The 16,245-nt window shown below is 40.1% G+C and overlaps 1 protein-coding gene across 1 annotated transcript in view; it reads right to left on the bottom strand.

Annotated features, from left to right (window-relative positions):
• The window catches only part of LOC148355956 (importin-13-like), a 54,577-nt gene extending 40,186 nt beyond the window's left edge, over positions 1 to 14,391 (bottom strand). Inside the window, exons 1-3 of the mRNA XM_088349065.1 lie at positions 14,105 to 14,391; positions 13,745 to 13,860; positions 9 to 134 (exon numbers count right to left, since the gene is read on the bottom strand). Coding sequence (XP_088205191.1) covers positions 9 to 134; positions 13,745 to 13,813 — 195 coding nt within the window. The 5' untranslated portion in view covers positions 13,814 to 13,860; positions 14,105 to 14,391. The remainder of the gene's footprint in view (positions 1 to 8; positions 135 to 13,744; positions 13,861 to 14,104) is intronic.
• Between the last annotated feature and the right edge of the window lie 1,854 nt (positions 14,392 to 16,245).

Raw genomic sequence — 16,245 nt, 5'->3', positions numbered from 1 at the left:
TTTTGTACCTTGTCGGGGCTGAGCAAAGCCCAGCAGAACTGCCAGGCCTGAGGAGACACCTGGGCTTGCATAAGCCATTTTTGGGCCATGTTCTTGTTTTCGATATTAGGATCATAATAGAGCTGGTGGAGAGCCTGCAAGGAACATAAGGGAAACGTAACTCCAATTTGTCACATACTTGCAGTAGGTACAGTAGAGGCTTACAAATAAATTAAGAGCAGAGTTATACACAATATAAACCCTTATCCTTTTTCCTCACTGATTAGTATTGAAGGATTTTATACGATTAAATACAAGTTACATTTATTGAAAGCAATGAAGATTTTCACCGAGTAGGCTTAAGTTTAATGACAAGTCACGCTGATCCGAATGCAGAATATTTTGTCTAGTTCTGTTGATAACAGGAATCTGACAGAGGACGGCAGGCATTGTTTGGAGAAACGCTCTCCGTTGTTTCGGTTGGTCCAGACATCGCAGCGCTCTTCTCAGAGATGGTGGAGCTCATTCATTGGCACGCCCATGGGAGGAGCCGGCACACAATCTTGCGGAAAGACGTGGGCCAGGAGGCGAAGCGGGAGAACTTGAGGGAGAAGGCTGGAGGACTTCAGAGAGGGCTTCCCAGAGACTCAGACGACACTAATTCGACTTTGATTCAATGTACAATGAAAGGTCAGGGCAGGCGGTGGCAGATGTTGTTTACAGGACGAGACGTACTTCTGATAACAACGTCTGGGAGTGCGGTGTGAGATTGTGGAGCCCGCCCATGGGAGGAGCCGAGACACCATCATGCGGGGAAAAGATGGCCAATAAGAGAAAGCTAAAGCTAGTTGCAGATGACACATAGCAAATTGGAGAAAGGTGGTGTCCTTGATTTGTTTGTTGAGATTTATAAATGATCCTAGAAAAATCAGAGGGGGGTAGTCGTCTCCTGAGGGCACACTTAAATACTGTATCTATTTAGTCCGATTAAACAAAAACAGTAATTCTAACACCAAGGTATTTCGATTTTCGAAATGACAGAAAAATACGTGTGATCTGATATACTGTCAGAGTTTGCATATGAACAAAATCACCATCACTGTAGAATTTAAACTGATGTTTTCACTCAGCATAAAATGGAATCCAGCAGCAATAGTGTAAAATACATTACGAAAAAAGCCCCAGGACACTTTTTGCTTTATTAGGAGTTGACCTAAAAAACGGTGCTTTAAAGTACAACTGCTGAGAAGTATTTGGCAAGCCACTTGGAGTCATAGTGAGTGATGTCTTTTCAACTCGTACAGGTACAAATGTGAAATTAAAGGTTGGTTTTAGAACAGCCATCCATCAACGCTACTACATTAAAAACACTTAGGGGTTTCATAATGCAATTATTTATAAAAAGCAAGAGTTTTTAAGATAGTCAGTCTCATCATTTGAATGCCTATATTAAGAAAAACTAGATGAAAATTGTGCATACATGATAATTATTCTTCTCCTTAAAGGATTTTATGCATTTGACTATAAGGGATTTTATACGATTGACTACAAGTTGCATGTATTCGGTTTAATGCAGTGGAGATATTGACTGACTGGGCTTTAGTTCAATGTCAGGGCAGGCTGTTCGAAATGCATAATATTTTGTCTAGGAAATTTTGATAACAGGGCTCGTGGATTTGCTGACCAGACATCAAGGCGCTGGTGTATGAGATTGTGAAACCCAGGGGGCTTCCTTGGCACGCCCATGGGAGGAGCCGGCACGCCATCTTGCGGGGAGATGTGAGCCAATAAGAGAAAGCTAAAGGACTTCAAAAGAGGGCTTCCCACGGACTTCAACGTCACTTCGGCCGTCTTCGATGGAGTACACTTAGTTCTTCTGTTAGGAAAAATAAACATCCTGCCCCCGTGTGAAATGTCGGCTTTCCTGGTAATTTTTCTCTCAAGAAACGAGGGTGCATAATTGTTGGATGAACGTAGGTTGTGTTTGGTAAATGGAGTCAGATAACTAATTCGAACAATTAGGTAAACGGTACGTTTTGATAGTTCAATTCCAACATCCTTTAATACAAAGTTAATATTCTGCCTTGCCAATACAATTGGGTTTATCTGCACTTTTGGTCATGACATCAAAATTTGTTCATCAAGTAAATAGTGAAAAAAGCTAAAAATGCACTGATAATTTTCTGAATCAGATCAGGATTATTTTTTTCTTTCAGTTTGAGTCCGAACAGCTCTACTTCCCTATTCGGCTAATTGGGCTATTAAAGTCAAGGATCATTAGTGCAGCTCATTATACTTCCCATACTAGTCAAGAGGAAGAAAGGCCTTGCAACTCCGGAGCCAAAAAAGACACAGAACAGTTCCCAGGTGTCCCAGTCAGAGACATGCTTTCTTAAAAAAAAACTTCAGGGAGCAAGATTTTTTTGTGTATGTATAACAAACTAAGCTACTGTAGTGTATATCATACTTCATATAGAAGAGAGGACTAGTTACAATTACAAAAGAGAAGAGCCTTGAGTGGCATAAGTGTGAAAACCTTTATGGGTAATTCATAGGTACTGTAAAATTCGGACTATAAACCGGGACTTTTTGCCAGGCTTTAAACCCTGCGGCTTATGCAATGATGCGGTTAATGGCCACCAGGGGGCGCCCGAGGAGTACAGGTAAGAGTGAGATACGTGGAACATATGTGTTGAGGAAGTTTAATACAACTTGGCTTTTTGTGGGTAAAAAAAATTACCATGAACAGACCATCATTATGGAAAAAGTGTCAATCGAAACGGGAGGGCTAACTACCATTTCGGGAATCATTTTTGAGTCTATTCATCCGAAATATTGTGGCAAAACATACGGCTTACATGAAGCAATGTCCAACAAAGCAGACATGCTTTTAGGCGGATTTCTATTTGTTGTCATGATCGTGTGTTTTGTAATAAATATCTGACACGGTGGCATTCTCTGGATTGTCCTTGATGTAAAGAAACCATTTTCACAGACAGTCAAAAAAGTTGAAGACGGCCGGGGGACGTCACGGTGAGTTACCTCAGCTTTATAGTTTTTGGGTATCTTGTTGGAATTTTAAATTCATTCAACAATTATGCGCGCTCGTTTTGAGAGAGAAATGACCAGGAAGCCGGCAATTCCACACGGGGGCGGATTTATTCCTAACAGCAGATCTAAGTGTATCCAACAGGAGACTAACCCCCCTCCGAGTTGCCCAGGATCATTTATACATTTCAACAAACAATGCAAAGACATCCTACTATTCCCCTATTGGCTATGTGTCATCTGCAATTAACTTTAGCTTTCTCTTATTGGTTGTGTTCTCCCCGCAGGATGGCGTGTCGGCTCTTCGCATGGGCGCGCCAGGCAGTTGTTTGCGCTCAACAATCTCAACCAACAGCGCCTTGATGTCTGGTCGTTCTGCGTCAGCACACCCATGCATCCCGTTATCAGAAGTGCGTCTTGGCTCGTCCAAGACAAAACCTCTGCCACTTATGCATTTCACACAGCCTGCCCTGACCTTTTATTGTACATTGAACTAAAGCAGTCAGTAAATATCTTTATTGCATTAAACTGAATACATGTAACTTGTAGTCAATCGTATAAAATCCTTTAAGACTGATGGTGCGGTTTCTCTGATGAGTATATTTTGGATCATATCTTGAATCCCAAGAGTTGAAGCTTTCCAATGATATGTGGCTTGACGTATTTCAGTGACTGGTGAAATCATACAGACTTGTATTTTGTTTAATAAAAAGTCAAGCCGCCCACTGTTAAGGGGTACAATATATTATCAAAACTCTTTCTGTGTACCATTTTATTTGTAAATGTCTCATGTTTCAATGTGGGTCTATGCGTCTTATAGTCAGGTGCGGTTTATGCAGGTACAAAATGTTTTTGCCTTTAAAAATGTACTGGGTACGGCCTTATAACCAGGTACGCCTTGAAGTCCGGTAAAATTTTACGGTATGCATCAGGGTAACCAATAGCAGTGTGCTAGACCAATATGAGGCCCATAAGATAGCATTGAATTTTTGGGGGGGAACTTCATCTTTGATACAAGCATAGTTAGTTGCCTGCTTGCGATACAGCATCAGAGCAATCAACATTATCAGGGATGTCACACACCAGGCCACCACCTCTTTCATCTGTTGCCCTCTGATGGGTGCTAGTCAAGTCAAGTCACATTTATTAGCACAGGCCTTGATTACAAAATATCTCGAAATACTGCACAGGCATTACTGCATTCCATGATCTAAAACTTGCATGCAATCAAAGAAAAAAAAAATGAAAACCCCAGCATGAGGAAAATTAAAAACCTAGAGAAGGGGTGTTGTGGATTATTGGAGTCGAGCTTGACATAAGGAGAACACATTAGTTTAAAACGAGAAATTCCAGGCTTGTTTCTCCCGAGTGTAAATGTCAGCGAATGTTATTATTAATCGCCTTGGGCTGCCAAGGAATAACATTCTTCTTGGCGTGGAACATGCGGTCAAGCGACCCCAACGAGTTCTTGGAAATTGTGTAACTGTGGAAAATCGAAAGAGGACGAAAACATTCTGTCTGGTAGCGTGCATTTTGAGATAAACACGTGCGTCATTGCGAGGGGGACATGCTACGTAATACGAGATGTTGTCTCAGGATATAAAAAGCTGATCGTCTATTAGACGAATGAGAACTCTGTTTTGAACTCTGACGAAGATAAATAAACGGCTTCTCCCTCTCCCGCCAAGAACTTCTGTGTACTTTTGAGCATATTTTGGGGCATATTTCTCGGGCTGCTCCGAAAGGGGCCACACAAGAGGTGCTGGTCTCTATAAACAAGAACAAATGGGCGGTCACCCCCCAAATGAGTGTGCAAAACAGTGAAAAATATATATCTTATCAGTTGCATTGAAAAAATGGATACTCATAAAGTTTTAATAAAGGGACGGGGACAGTTTACTATTCTTTACTAATGGGTAATCAAGTCGGAAGAGATGGGTTTCAAGTCCAGATCTGAAGATGAACAGGGCATTGGAAATTCAGAGGTCGGGTAGTATTGAGTTCCAGAGCTGGGGACAGAGCAGCTGAGGGCTCGGCTCCCCATGGAGCCGAGACGGGGAACGGGTACGGTGTGATGGAGGGAGGAGGAAGATCTGAGGGGGCGGGATGGCATGAAAATTGGCACTTGCCCATCACCGTACATAAGATTTAATAATCTACCGGTTAACTTGTTGCAAACAATGATCCGTTGTTGACTATGTTAACAACGACAATAAAGACAATTCATTTCAGTTTCCGTTCCTGCTATTAAAGTTGATAACCCTACCCAGAATCGTTCTAAAGGAAACAGAGACACGAACTGAGACAAAACAGTGTGTATTAAATGCTGCCTTTAATGGATTGGATAATAGCTCCTTGGAAGTATATTTTGGGTTGCAATATCAAGACTGTATCAAAAGTCAAAACAATGCATCAGGACACCCATAGGATGACACTTTTAGCTAATGATTTCATCCCATAACATTTCCATTACGGTTCATTTGTATTCTAGGACATGAATATAGAGCCCAAGGGCAAGTCGAGTATTCCCCGAGCGACCGCAACATCTAAACACCATCTAGTCGACAAGATCTCGCTCGTACCAACTGGCCAAACCCGAACACATCAGAGCGACGGTAGAGAGGCGGAGGAGTGACGCGAGTGAGAAAATGTCATCCTCGCCATCTGCTCTCACGTTTGCCAATGCCACGCTAATTTGTGCCAAATGACTCAAAGCGAGCGCTAACTGGCACTCGCGAAGGATCAATGACGGCCGGGAAAAATGCCTGCTTATTCTGACAAGGGCACTCGGTTTTACAGACAGAATTATAAACCATGAGAACCAAGGACGCAGAAAACAGAAACCATGTCAAAAAAGAAGAGCTTAACCTATATTCGTTATTTTACAATTTGCAACACATTCAAATAAAAAAACAAAGATAATGGAATCACTCATTGTCAGTACAAGATGTTAAGGGTCATTGACGTCCATGTTTGGGTGGGAAATCGGCAATATTTTTCTGAAAATTCTACTTTCCTTAAATTAATTTCAAAAATGAAATCAAGAAGATTAAAAAAAAAACTTACTTTAATACAGAAAAAAAAAATTAAGGGTCAAATTAATCGGCTACTGGATGTAACCATGACAATTTCAGATATTGTTTAGCCTTTGATACAAATTTAGACAACAAAATATCAAGATACCTAATTGTTCCCGATTTCTGGAAAAGCTCTTAGGTCAATTTTTTTCAATTTATTTGCCTTTGAGATTTCAAAATGAGGCGAGAGCTGAAAAAAATCTCAGTAATTTATGATTTACTTGTCGGTTACATCTCTAAACAGATCCTGCTGCTTATATTTGAGGGGGCCTTATCATGGCTGCAGAGCCGGAGCTAAAGCTAAGCGGCTAGCGGTGTTAAAAGCCTTTGGTACCGTCCTTAATCATGGGAAATGTCAACTCTCTAGCAAATAAGACCGACGAACAACATTAAAGCGTACAGGGAGTGCAGTTTGCTGTGTTTTACGGAAACGTGGCTCACGTCTAGCATCCCGGACGCTAACGTGGAGCTACCCGGCTTCAGCGCTGTTAGACAGAGACATGAAAGCCTGTGGGAAGCGGAGAGGAGGCGCTATCTACGTGAACAGGAGGCGGTGTAACCCTGGGCACAAAGATTTCCATCTGCTGCAGAGACGTCGAACTTTTGGCCTAGCGTATGATGTCATCCACTCCGCTGTTGCTAAACTACAACACAGCACCCTGAGGCCATCCTGTTCATCTGTTAATAAACAACAAAAGGATACTGCTGGAAGTGTGAATTTCCCTACGAGGATGAATCAAGTATCTATCTATCTATCTATTTCCAAAATCCTCATGTTGACAGGGAAGCAACAAGTTTTCCCTCATCCATAGCATGAAAAAGCCGGGTCAGGGTGTGTAACTGGCAAGTGTTGACAATGCCGATCTTTGTCTGTTCAACAAAAGAAAGAACAAAAGTGTGGCCACCGAGCCAGGCACCATCGTCTTTAAAGCTATGTACAATAAATTCAAAAACACAAAAGAATGTTACTAGAATAGTTTTTTCCCCCCATTTTCGCAACATCGCAAAAATTCACCCAATGCTGTCCCAGTCTGATGCTGGGATTCATGCGTTTCTTACCGCCCGTCTCGATTACTGTAATGGACTACTCTCAGGTCTCGATGTCTAGTCATTCCAAAAGCCGAGAAGTAACCCGCAGGTTCTAGAGCGTTCTCCATTCGGACCCTAGTGCTGTAGAATACTCTTCCCTTAGAAATTTGATCTGCAACCACTGTGTTAGTGTTTAAATCGAGGCTTAAGACCCAATATGTCCAATAACTTATGAGGGAAGTTAATTTCTAACTATAATGTATTGTATTTATGATATTGTTCTCTAGTTCTGCCATACTTAACAAATTTTATCCTCCAAAAATGTGCAATTAGAACCATACACAGGGTAGGATATCCAGATCATACTCATATTTTATTCCTGCAGTCTAAATTATTAAAATTTAGATGATTTAGTCAAATGTTTCACTGCACAACTGCTATTTAAGGTCAACAAAAACATAATGCCAGAAAACATCCATAAATGATTCATTCGGAAAGAGGGAAATGATAACTTAAGGGGCTGAGGTCAATTCATAATCCCAAAGGTGAGAACCACCAGGAAAAGTATGTGTGTGTCCGTGTGTGGAGTCAAACCTTGGAACAATTTACAAGACGAGATCAAACAATGTCCGACTATTCACGTGTTCAAATTTAAATACAAAAAAGCATTACTGGCTGAATACAGAGATGAAGAAAATGGGGTATGAGTGATACAAGAGATTGGGAATAGTGCGTCTCGTTAACTTTGTGTTATTGTTGCTATTGTTATATCATAACTGTTATTATTACTATTGGTGTTATTATCATCTGTGTTTTTGGTGAGGAAGATGAAGGGGAAGGGAAAATAAGCATCTGCTTCTTACTCCCCCTTTTCGAAAATACCGTATTTTCCGCACTATAAGGCGCACCGGGTTATAGGGCGCACCCCGAAAAAATAGTTTTTGGTCCTATTTTTGACATACATAAGGCGCACCGGATTATAAGGCGCTACGATGGAAACGTGGACAAAACAGTCAGATAGTTCAGTCCAACTTCTTACCCCCTTAACATTCCGAAAGCTTGCAAAGACGCAAATACGTGTCGAGAACACGTGCGGATGCGGTGTCCGTACGATGTCACTCAAATGCATCGTTCCATCATTCGGAAGGTTAAAGTCTTGGGATTCAAGAAATGCCAACCATTCCTTAGTTTCTATTTTCTTTTTCGCTCGCAACTTTACTGTGCATATGACACTAAACACTTGGAATTGAGTTTAATTTAAAAATAGACACTCCATTCCATCCATTATCTGCACCGCTTATCACAGAAACATCGAGTTCAGTCTGAAACAAGATACAGGGATAATATATAGCCAGAGTAGCTCACTGAATTTGTTGTGTTCATAATAATGTGCAGCCAATGTCCTCTTATATCCGTGAGTTTAGTAAATCCAGGAGAATAAAATATTTACAAATACAGTATAGTAAAAAATGCTTTCTGTATGCCGTCAACCACGTGCTATACATATTCATCTTTTTCGACCAATTGCAGGCTTTGTTTTGCTGTTTAAGCCAATGCCAGCCTGTAAATGATAAAAAAGGATCCGCCCCTTGACCTCCGAATAACTTTAGCCAATAGTGATCGATTCAAATGATGATTGACACATTGGTTAGCCAATGAAACGCCGGTATATAAATCCCAGCATACACCGCGGACTATTTGGCGTTCGGGGGAAAATCGAGTCGGCGGCTGCAAGTTAGTTGGAAGACTTTGCGACTTAATTTTGATCCATAAATAAGGCGCTCTGTATTATAAGGCGCATGGTCAGCTTTTGAAAAAAATAAAGGCTTTTAGGTGCGCCATATAGTGCGGAAAATACAGTATGTAACATTATTTTGTTGTTGAGTTATCGTTTTTGTTCTCTTTTTATTTTGATGTTCGAATAAAGTTTTCATTCATTCATTCATAGCATTCATGGGCTCCAGCATCCCCGCGACCCTACTGAGGATAAGCGGTGCAGATAATGAATGGATGGAAAGTGGGTATTACGTAGGATTCGGTATCAACGTAATTTGTCGGTGTGAAATAAGCATGAAGCTCATATGAGTCATACAACCCACATCAGGTTCTTTTTTAACAGATCAATTCAATGTGATTAAGTTATTAATGGATCTCATGGAAGGGTTAATTATGCATGCAGAAAGGTTGATTAGTTCCTGTCTTAATTAGAAAAAATTACAGAAAATAGCCTAAATGTCGGTTATATGAATGAGCAGCATCGTCATTCTGTCTTTAATGACATCGCCATCTTCCATGTACGCACCTCCCCCTCTTGTACATCCTGCACCCTCCTAATACCCCCCACCACCCCATCCTTTCCATTTCAGCACATTAAACTCTGCTCACTCATACATGCACCGACCCACCTTCCCGTCTCCATCCTCCCCCCGGCATCCCTTCAGTAGCCTCTGTGGCCACCCAGCAGGGAGATTTATGCTAGCAACACAACATCACAAGCAGTTCAGCACCCTAAATCAATGTTGGACAAAATGGTGGACGAAAGGGCATTACTGTTGCTTCAAAATGCGAAGGTCCGCGCAACTCGCTAGGTTTTATTTCAGCCAGCCAATACAGAATTCACAATGTGGCGTTGGAGTAATTGGGCCCAGAGAGTCGGGTGATTTATCAGACAATAGTCAGCAACATGTCTCCTTTTGCAGCATATTTTCTGATAATAAGAATGTAAAAGATGTGAAGATGTAGAATGGTATTTTAGTTTTCTTATTGTTTATCTCAAACTCATCAATGTGCCATGAACTTTGATGATACATTTTAATGTCTGACATGCATTGGATACATCTGGAGCTACCCGGAGCTACCCGGCTTCAGCGCTGTTAGGGCAGACAGAGACACAAAAGCCTGCGGGAAGCGGAGAGGAGGCGGACTCGCTATCTAGGTGAACACGAGGTGGTGTCACCCTGGGCACAAAGATTTCCATCTGCTGCAAGGACGTTGAACTTTTGGCCTAGCGTGTGACGTCACCCACTCCGCTGTTGCTAAACTACAACACAAGACCCCGAGGGCATCCTGTTAACCTGTTAATAAACAACAAAGGATACTGCTGGAAGTGTGAATTTCCCGACGGGGATGAATAAAGTATCCATCTATCTATCTATCTATCTTCATTTCTCTCTTTGCTCTACACCAGGGGTCAGCAACCTTTTCAGTGTGGAGTGCCACTTTCAAATGTCTTTGTAAATCAGTGTGCCACACCAAGATTCATGACTGGCACAACAATTTTTTAAATCCAACAGAGCTGTCATTTGACACCAGTCCGAATATACAACATGGATATACATTGAAATAGTATAACTGACCAATTTATCTTCCTCTATTCTTGTTCATCGACAAACTAAAAAATGAATGTGAGCAACATGTGGAGAGGCCTGTAGACATCCATGACTTCAACTATTTTTCATCAACAATGAACTACAATCAAAATCAAGTGATATGGACAGCTACCATACCATTCACCAATAAAACCTTATTTTAGAATCTATCAAAACTTGAAACGCACACTCACTTCTTTAATATATTCACCATCAGTAATGGTTTTACTTGCTTTGCTATGCAGTGAGCAATGTGATAGCTTGCTTCAGTGGTGGCGTTTGTAGCAGTGACAATTGTTTTCAGGGTCGGTTGTTCATCCTTGAATTCATGTTCATGATTCATCTCGTAATGACGCTTAACACTTGACCTGCGAGGTACAACGCTCTCGAGGCATAATGCACAAACAGCACGGTCATTTTTGGCGCAAAGCCTCAGTCATCTGTCCACGCTGGCTGTAAATAGAGATTTTTTTCGCTGGAGGAGCTGTTGTGATTCGTTCAAATATCGCACGCTGGTGTTTCTGTGGGTGGGTTAAAACACAGATCTTTCCTCCTCTGCCAGGCGTGGAGCAGACACGCTCACACACGGAGCAGAGTAGAAGGGGCATTACCGTAAAGCCTCTAAATAACACGGCTCGCAACTGAAAATGTCTGAATTTCACCTAAAAATGTGCATGGGGAAAAAAAAGATGATTATTTTGCCATGCGCTCGTGGTTAACCCCTAGCGTGCCATAGGTTGCCGACCCCTGCTCTAGACACTAGTATTGAGACATTTGACGACATATTTTGACACTCACTGTGTTGTCTTAACATCAACCACAATATGTGAATGTGTGCTTCTTATTCTAAGCATACTAAATTTCAATGATGCACATAATAACATAACAAATTTAACTAGGAATGTGTGAATATTGATATCAGGGACCGGTATCAATACCTTTCATATTGTATCAGAACTCTCCGATAAAAGTGTCGGATGCCTTCGAGAAGATGAGATGAAAGGAATGGTAAACTGTTACTGGATAAATACAAATATGACTAGCATCCACACTGCTTTTTAACACAGGAAAACCAGTCATTCTGACACATTTGAAGTCCCCATATCTCCTTAATTACGATTGGTGGTTAGATAAAAGTTGTGGTGTCTGGAAGTTTTTTCTAAATCTATTATTTTTTTAAATTTCTTTCAGGTCGTTTAACGGAGTTCACGCAACCTGAAAACGTGTTTTGTGTGCAGGCTTGGGTAGGGTTACTTTAACTGGATTACTTTCAATGACTTTTGGATGACTCTAATACCAAATATGCTAATAAAAGACAAAAGAAACTAAATATGAGTAAAATGATGACTCACAACACGCGGTAAGCTTTCTCTCCTGGCTTTGATCTCTTTGATCTCCGGCAAAACGAACATCAAATGCGACAAACAAAATGAAAATCAATCCAAACAGCTTGCCAACATCATTTTTGCCATTACTCCCCAAGCCTGCACAAAATTTAGTCATTTGATTCCTATTTAGTTTCTTTTGTCTTTTATTAGCATATTTGGTATTGGAGTCATCCAAAAGTAATTGAAAGTAATCCAGTTAAAGTAACCCTACCCAACCTTGTTTGTGTGCTAGAATTTGCAGACACCAATTCATGACATCCACTACACAGCATCATCTCCAAACAGAAGAACAGCTTCAGCGACAGACTGCTGTCACAGTCTTGTTCCACGGACAGACTGAGGAGATCATTTCTCCCTCATGCCATGAGGCTCTTTAACTCCACCCGGGGGAGTAAAAGCACACATGAAACCCCACCCCTACATTTGGATATGACCCTATTTTTATTATAGAGTGTATTTTCCGTAGCACTATTTAAATACTCTATATTAACACGTTATATTTCGTATTTTTGTATTATATATCTTTCATTTTATTTTTCAAAGCATGGATACTACTGGATGTGTGAATTTCCCAAAGGGGATGAATAAAGTATCTATCTATCTAAACTCTTTGACAGCAGCTTTAAAAGTGGGTTTACATTTTTGATATTTTTTGGCGGGTACAAATTTGATACAATTAAAATGTAATTTATTACACTTTCTTCATTTTTGTTTGGTGTAATAAGTCTAAATGAAATATGAGCTTTAGGTGAAGTGGTAGGAAACGAGTATCTTACATATTTACAGACGTATAGCATACATTTATATGTCTTTGTTTATTGTTCATTTATTTTTCAAACACTTGGGGTTATTTTGTATTTTAGAATATTACGTTGTAATGTGCACATTTTTTCTATCTGTCCAAAACTTCAATATTTGAATATAAGAGGACATTAAAAATGTGTTTAAAAAACAGTCTAATTCATCGATTAATCGAAATTATAATAGACTGATTCGTCAATTATTAAAATAATCGTTTGTTGCAGCCCTAATATCAGACACTCGTACTAACACTGAGATAAAGTCAAGTCATGCTTATTTGTATAGCCCTTAATCACAAGAAGTCTCAACAGATCGCAAACTATTATGACAGCATCCCCTGATCTAAAACCGACATTAGGGCAAGGAAATACTCAAAAACCTCAAGTCAAGTTTAATTGTATAATCACAAGGAGTCTCAAAGGGCTGCCCAGACCACAAACTATTACAGACTATTATGACACCAACCTCTGATCCAAAACCGACATGAAGGCAAGGAAAAACTGAAAAACCTCAGCATGAGGAAATTAAAAACTCTTGGGAAGGGGGCTGTACATAAGGTAATCCCCCTTCCAGGATGACCAAATGTTGCAAGAGTTTGGATGGGTGGTTAGAGCGCAGCTCCACAGTGTAGAGGTATAGGGTTCAAGTCCAGCTACTGCAGCCCCCCCCCCGTGTAGAGTTTGCATGTTCTCCCAGTGCGTGCGTGGGTTTCCTCCCACATTCCCAAAAACATGCATGTCAGGTGAGTTGGCCAGTACAAAATGTCCCTAGGTGTGAATGTCTGTCTTTGCGTGCCCTGCGACTGGCTGGCAACCACTTCAGGGTGTCCCCTGCCCGAAGATAGCCGCGACCCTACTGAGGATAAGCGGTGCAAATAATGGATCGATAGACTAAATTCACCGCAAGTGGGGAAAGAACTAAAAAATATACTGAAATAATGGTTTGTGGGTTTCAAATCAAATCAACTTGTTTTGCTAGGCGCCAGGTTGAGTTTGTAAGATTTATTATCGCTAAAGAATTTGGCGATCATTCAAAATGACACGATCGATCTCACCTTCTCAACGTTCTCCACGGTGAAATCCAAGGCGTCCTGAGTAGTTCCTATCCTCCCCAGCGTCTCCATCCTAGCAACCCCTTTTGGGGTACGGAGTTTCAAATATCCCCCCTTACCTGTTCAAAACACACAAAAAAAACACAAAAAGGCGTCAATACAACCGGTTTTAGTGCTACTAAACGCTAGCCGGTATGCTAATGCTAGCTCGCCTGTTTTGACAGAAGCGATGCTAACGCGAAGCTAACTTTAGCCATGCGCGCTCGTCTATACGGAACCGCAACAAAAATCCTCGTAAAAGACATTTAAGAGCGTTTATTGAATTCCGATTGTATTGAGAGGATTTTGGCCATTTTTCCTCACCTCCGCGTCCGCTTGAGGAGAGCGAAGGTGCCGCTGCCCGCTGCTTCGCCTTCCCCTCGGAACTCTTGTGTTGCGTTCCAGTGCTATGGGGAATCCGGGCTTCAAGCCGCCTTACCACAACGCGCACCCATCAGACCTTCCCGATGATAATTGTGATTAAATATTCTATTTTTTCCTTGGTTGACAATCTTATTCCTACATTTTTATTCCCCAAATGAGTAATAGTGGTAATATTTAAAGTAGGATGATGTAATCTTGGGACGTGAGACCATCCTGGGCTGACAGTGATTCCGAAGGCACCTTAGGCTGCGTTCAAGTACTGTGGTGAAAATGGGAATTTAGATTTAGAATTAAAAGTTGGACAACCAAGCACAGTACTGAGGGTAGAGGGCCAGATCAGGCCCAGAGACAACGCTGAGAGAAGTGCAAGAGAAAAACGAACTGCATGTTGAAATATGTCCTCGAGGTGTTGCAAAAGCCAGGCGCCACTCACAAAGATGCTGTCGTTTTATTTCTCCCTCTCTCGCTTGTTGTCTCACTGTTTCTTTTTTCCTCTATTTTACACTTTGTTTCTGTTTCTCATTTTTTCTTCTTCTCTCTCTCTCTTTTTCCTCCCTTTCTCTCTTTCTATCTATTCTCTTTCATCCTCTCTCTTGGTTCCTCCTCACTCTCTTTCCCCTTTCCTGCATTTCTTTCTTTCTTTCTTTCCTTTTTTATTTCTTTCTTTCTTTCCTACCTTCTTTCTTTCTTTCTCTTTTGTCTTTCTTTTATTCTTCCTCCCTTTCTTTCTTTCTTTCTTTCCTTCTTTCTCTTTTTTCTTTCTTTTCTCTTTCTTTCTTACCTTCTTGCTTTCTTTCACTTTTGTCATTCTTTTATTCTTTCTTTCTTTCTATTTCTCCTCTTTTTCTCTCACCTACTCTGTATTTCTTATCATTTTTCTTTCTTTTTTTCTTTCTTTTTTCTTTCTATTTTTCCTCTTTTTCTCTCTCCTCTCTTTCTTATCCTTTTTCTTTCTTTCTTTCTTTTCTCCTACTCTCTCTTTCTTATCCTTTTTCTTTCTTTCTTTCTTTCTTTCTTTCTTTCTTTCTTTCTTTCTTTCTTTCTTTCTATGTCTCCTCTTTTTCTCTCTCCTACTCTTTCTTATCCTTTTTCTTTATTTCTTTATTTCTTTCTATGTCTCCTCTTTTTCTCTCACCTACTCTCTATTTCTTATCATTTTTCTTTCTTTCTTTTTTCTTTCTATTTCTCCTCTTTTTCTCTCTCCTACTCTCTTTCTTATCCTTTTTCTTTCTTTCTTTCTTTCTTTCTTTCTTTCTTTCTTTCTTTCTTTCTTTCTTTCTTTCTTTCTTTCTATGTCTCCTCTTTTTCTCTCTCCTACTCTTTCTTATCCTTTTTCTTTATTTCTTTCTATGTCTCCTCTTTTTCTCTCTCCTACTCTTTCTTATCCTTTTTCTTTATTTCTTTATTTCTATCTATGTCTCCTCTTTTTCGCTCTCCTACTCTCTTTCTTATCCCTTTTCTTTTTTTCTTTCTTTCTTTCTTTCTTTCTTTCTTTCTCGTTCGTTCTTTCAGCCCGTTTTGGGTGGTGCTCAAGCACCTCCAAATTCAAACCAGGCACCCCCAAAAACAATAACATTTATAAAACTCTCTTTCTTCCAATTAATTAAAGACGATGAAAAACACTAGATTTCTTTTAAACAAGTAAAACAAAACAAAAATAGGAACCAGCCAGTGTCGGAAATAGTCCACAGCCTTGAAATGGTTCAGTCCATTTGATTCCTTGCATGCTTTCGATATTATTTTTTTTGTATTTTGGTAGTTCTATTTTTTTAGTATTTCTGTACAATTTCTGTAGTCACATTTTTGTAGTGTTTCTGTATTTTTGTAGTACTTCTGTCGTAATACTTATGTAGCAGTACTTTTGTACTGTAGTATTACTGTAGTGCTTTTCTGTAGTATTTCTAAAGAAGTATTTTGAAGTGTTTCAATGTTATTATCTTTGTCGTGTTTCTTTAGTTTTTTTAAATATTAATTTCGTTGTATTTTTGTAGTATTTCTGTCGTAATATTCATGCAGCAGTATTTTTGTACTATGGTATTAATGTAGTGCTTTTCTGTAGTATTTCTAAAGAAGTATTTTTG

This window comes from Urocampus carinirostris, chromosome 12, assembly GCF_059441175.1.
Source record: "Urocampus carinirostris isolate Australia breed hairy pipefish chromosome 12, RoL_Ucar_1.0, whole genome shotgun sequence".
Lineage (NCBI taxonomy): Eukaryota > Metazoa > Chordata > Actinopteri > Syngnathiformes > Syngnathidae > Urocampus > Urocampus carinirostris.
The sequence above is the reverse complement of the archived record's forward strand: the minus strand, read 5'-3'. Positions and strand labels throughout refer to the sequence as shown.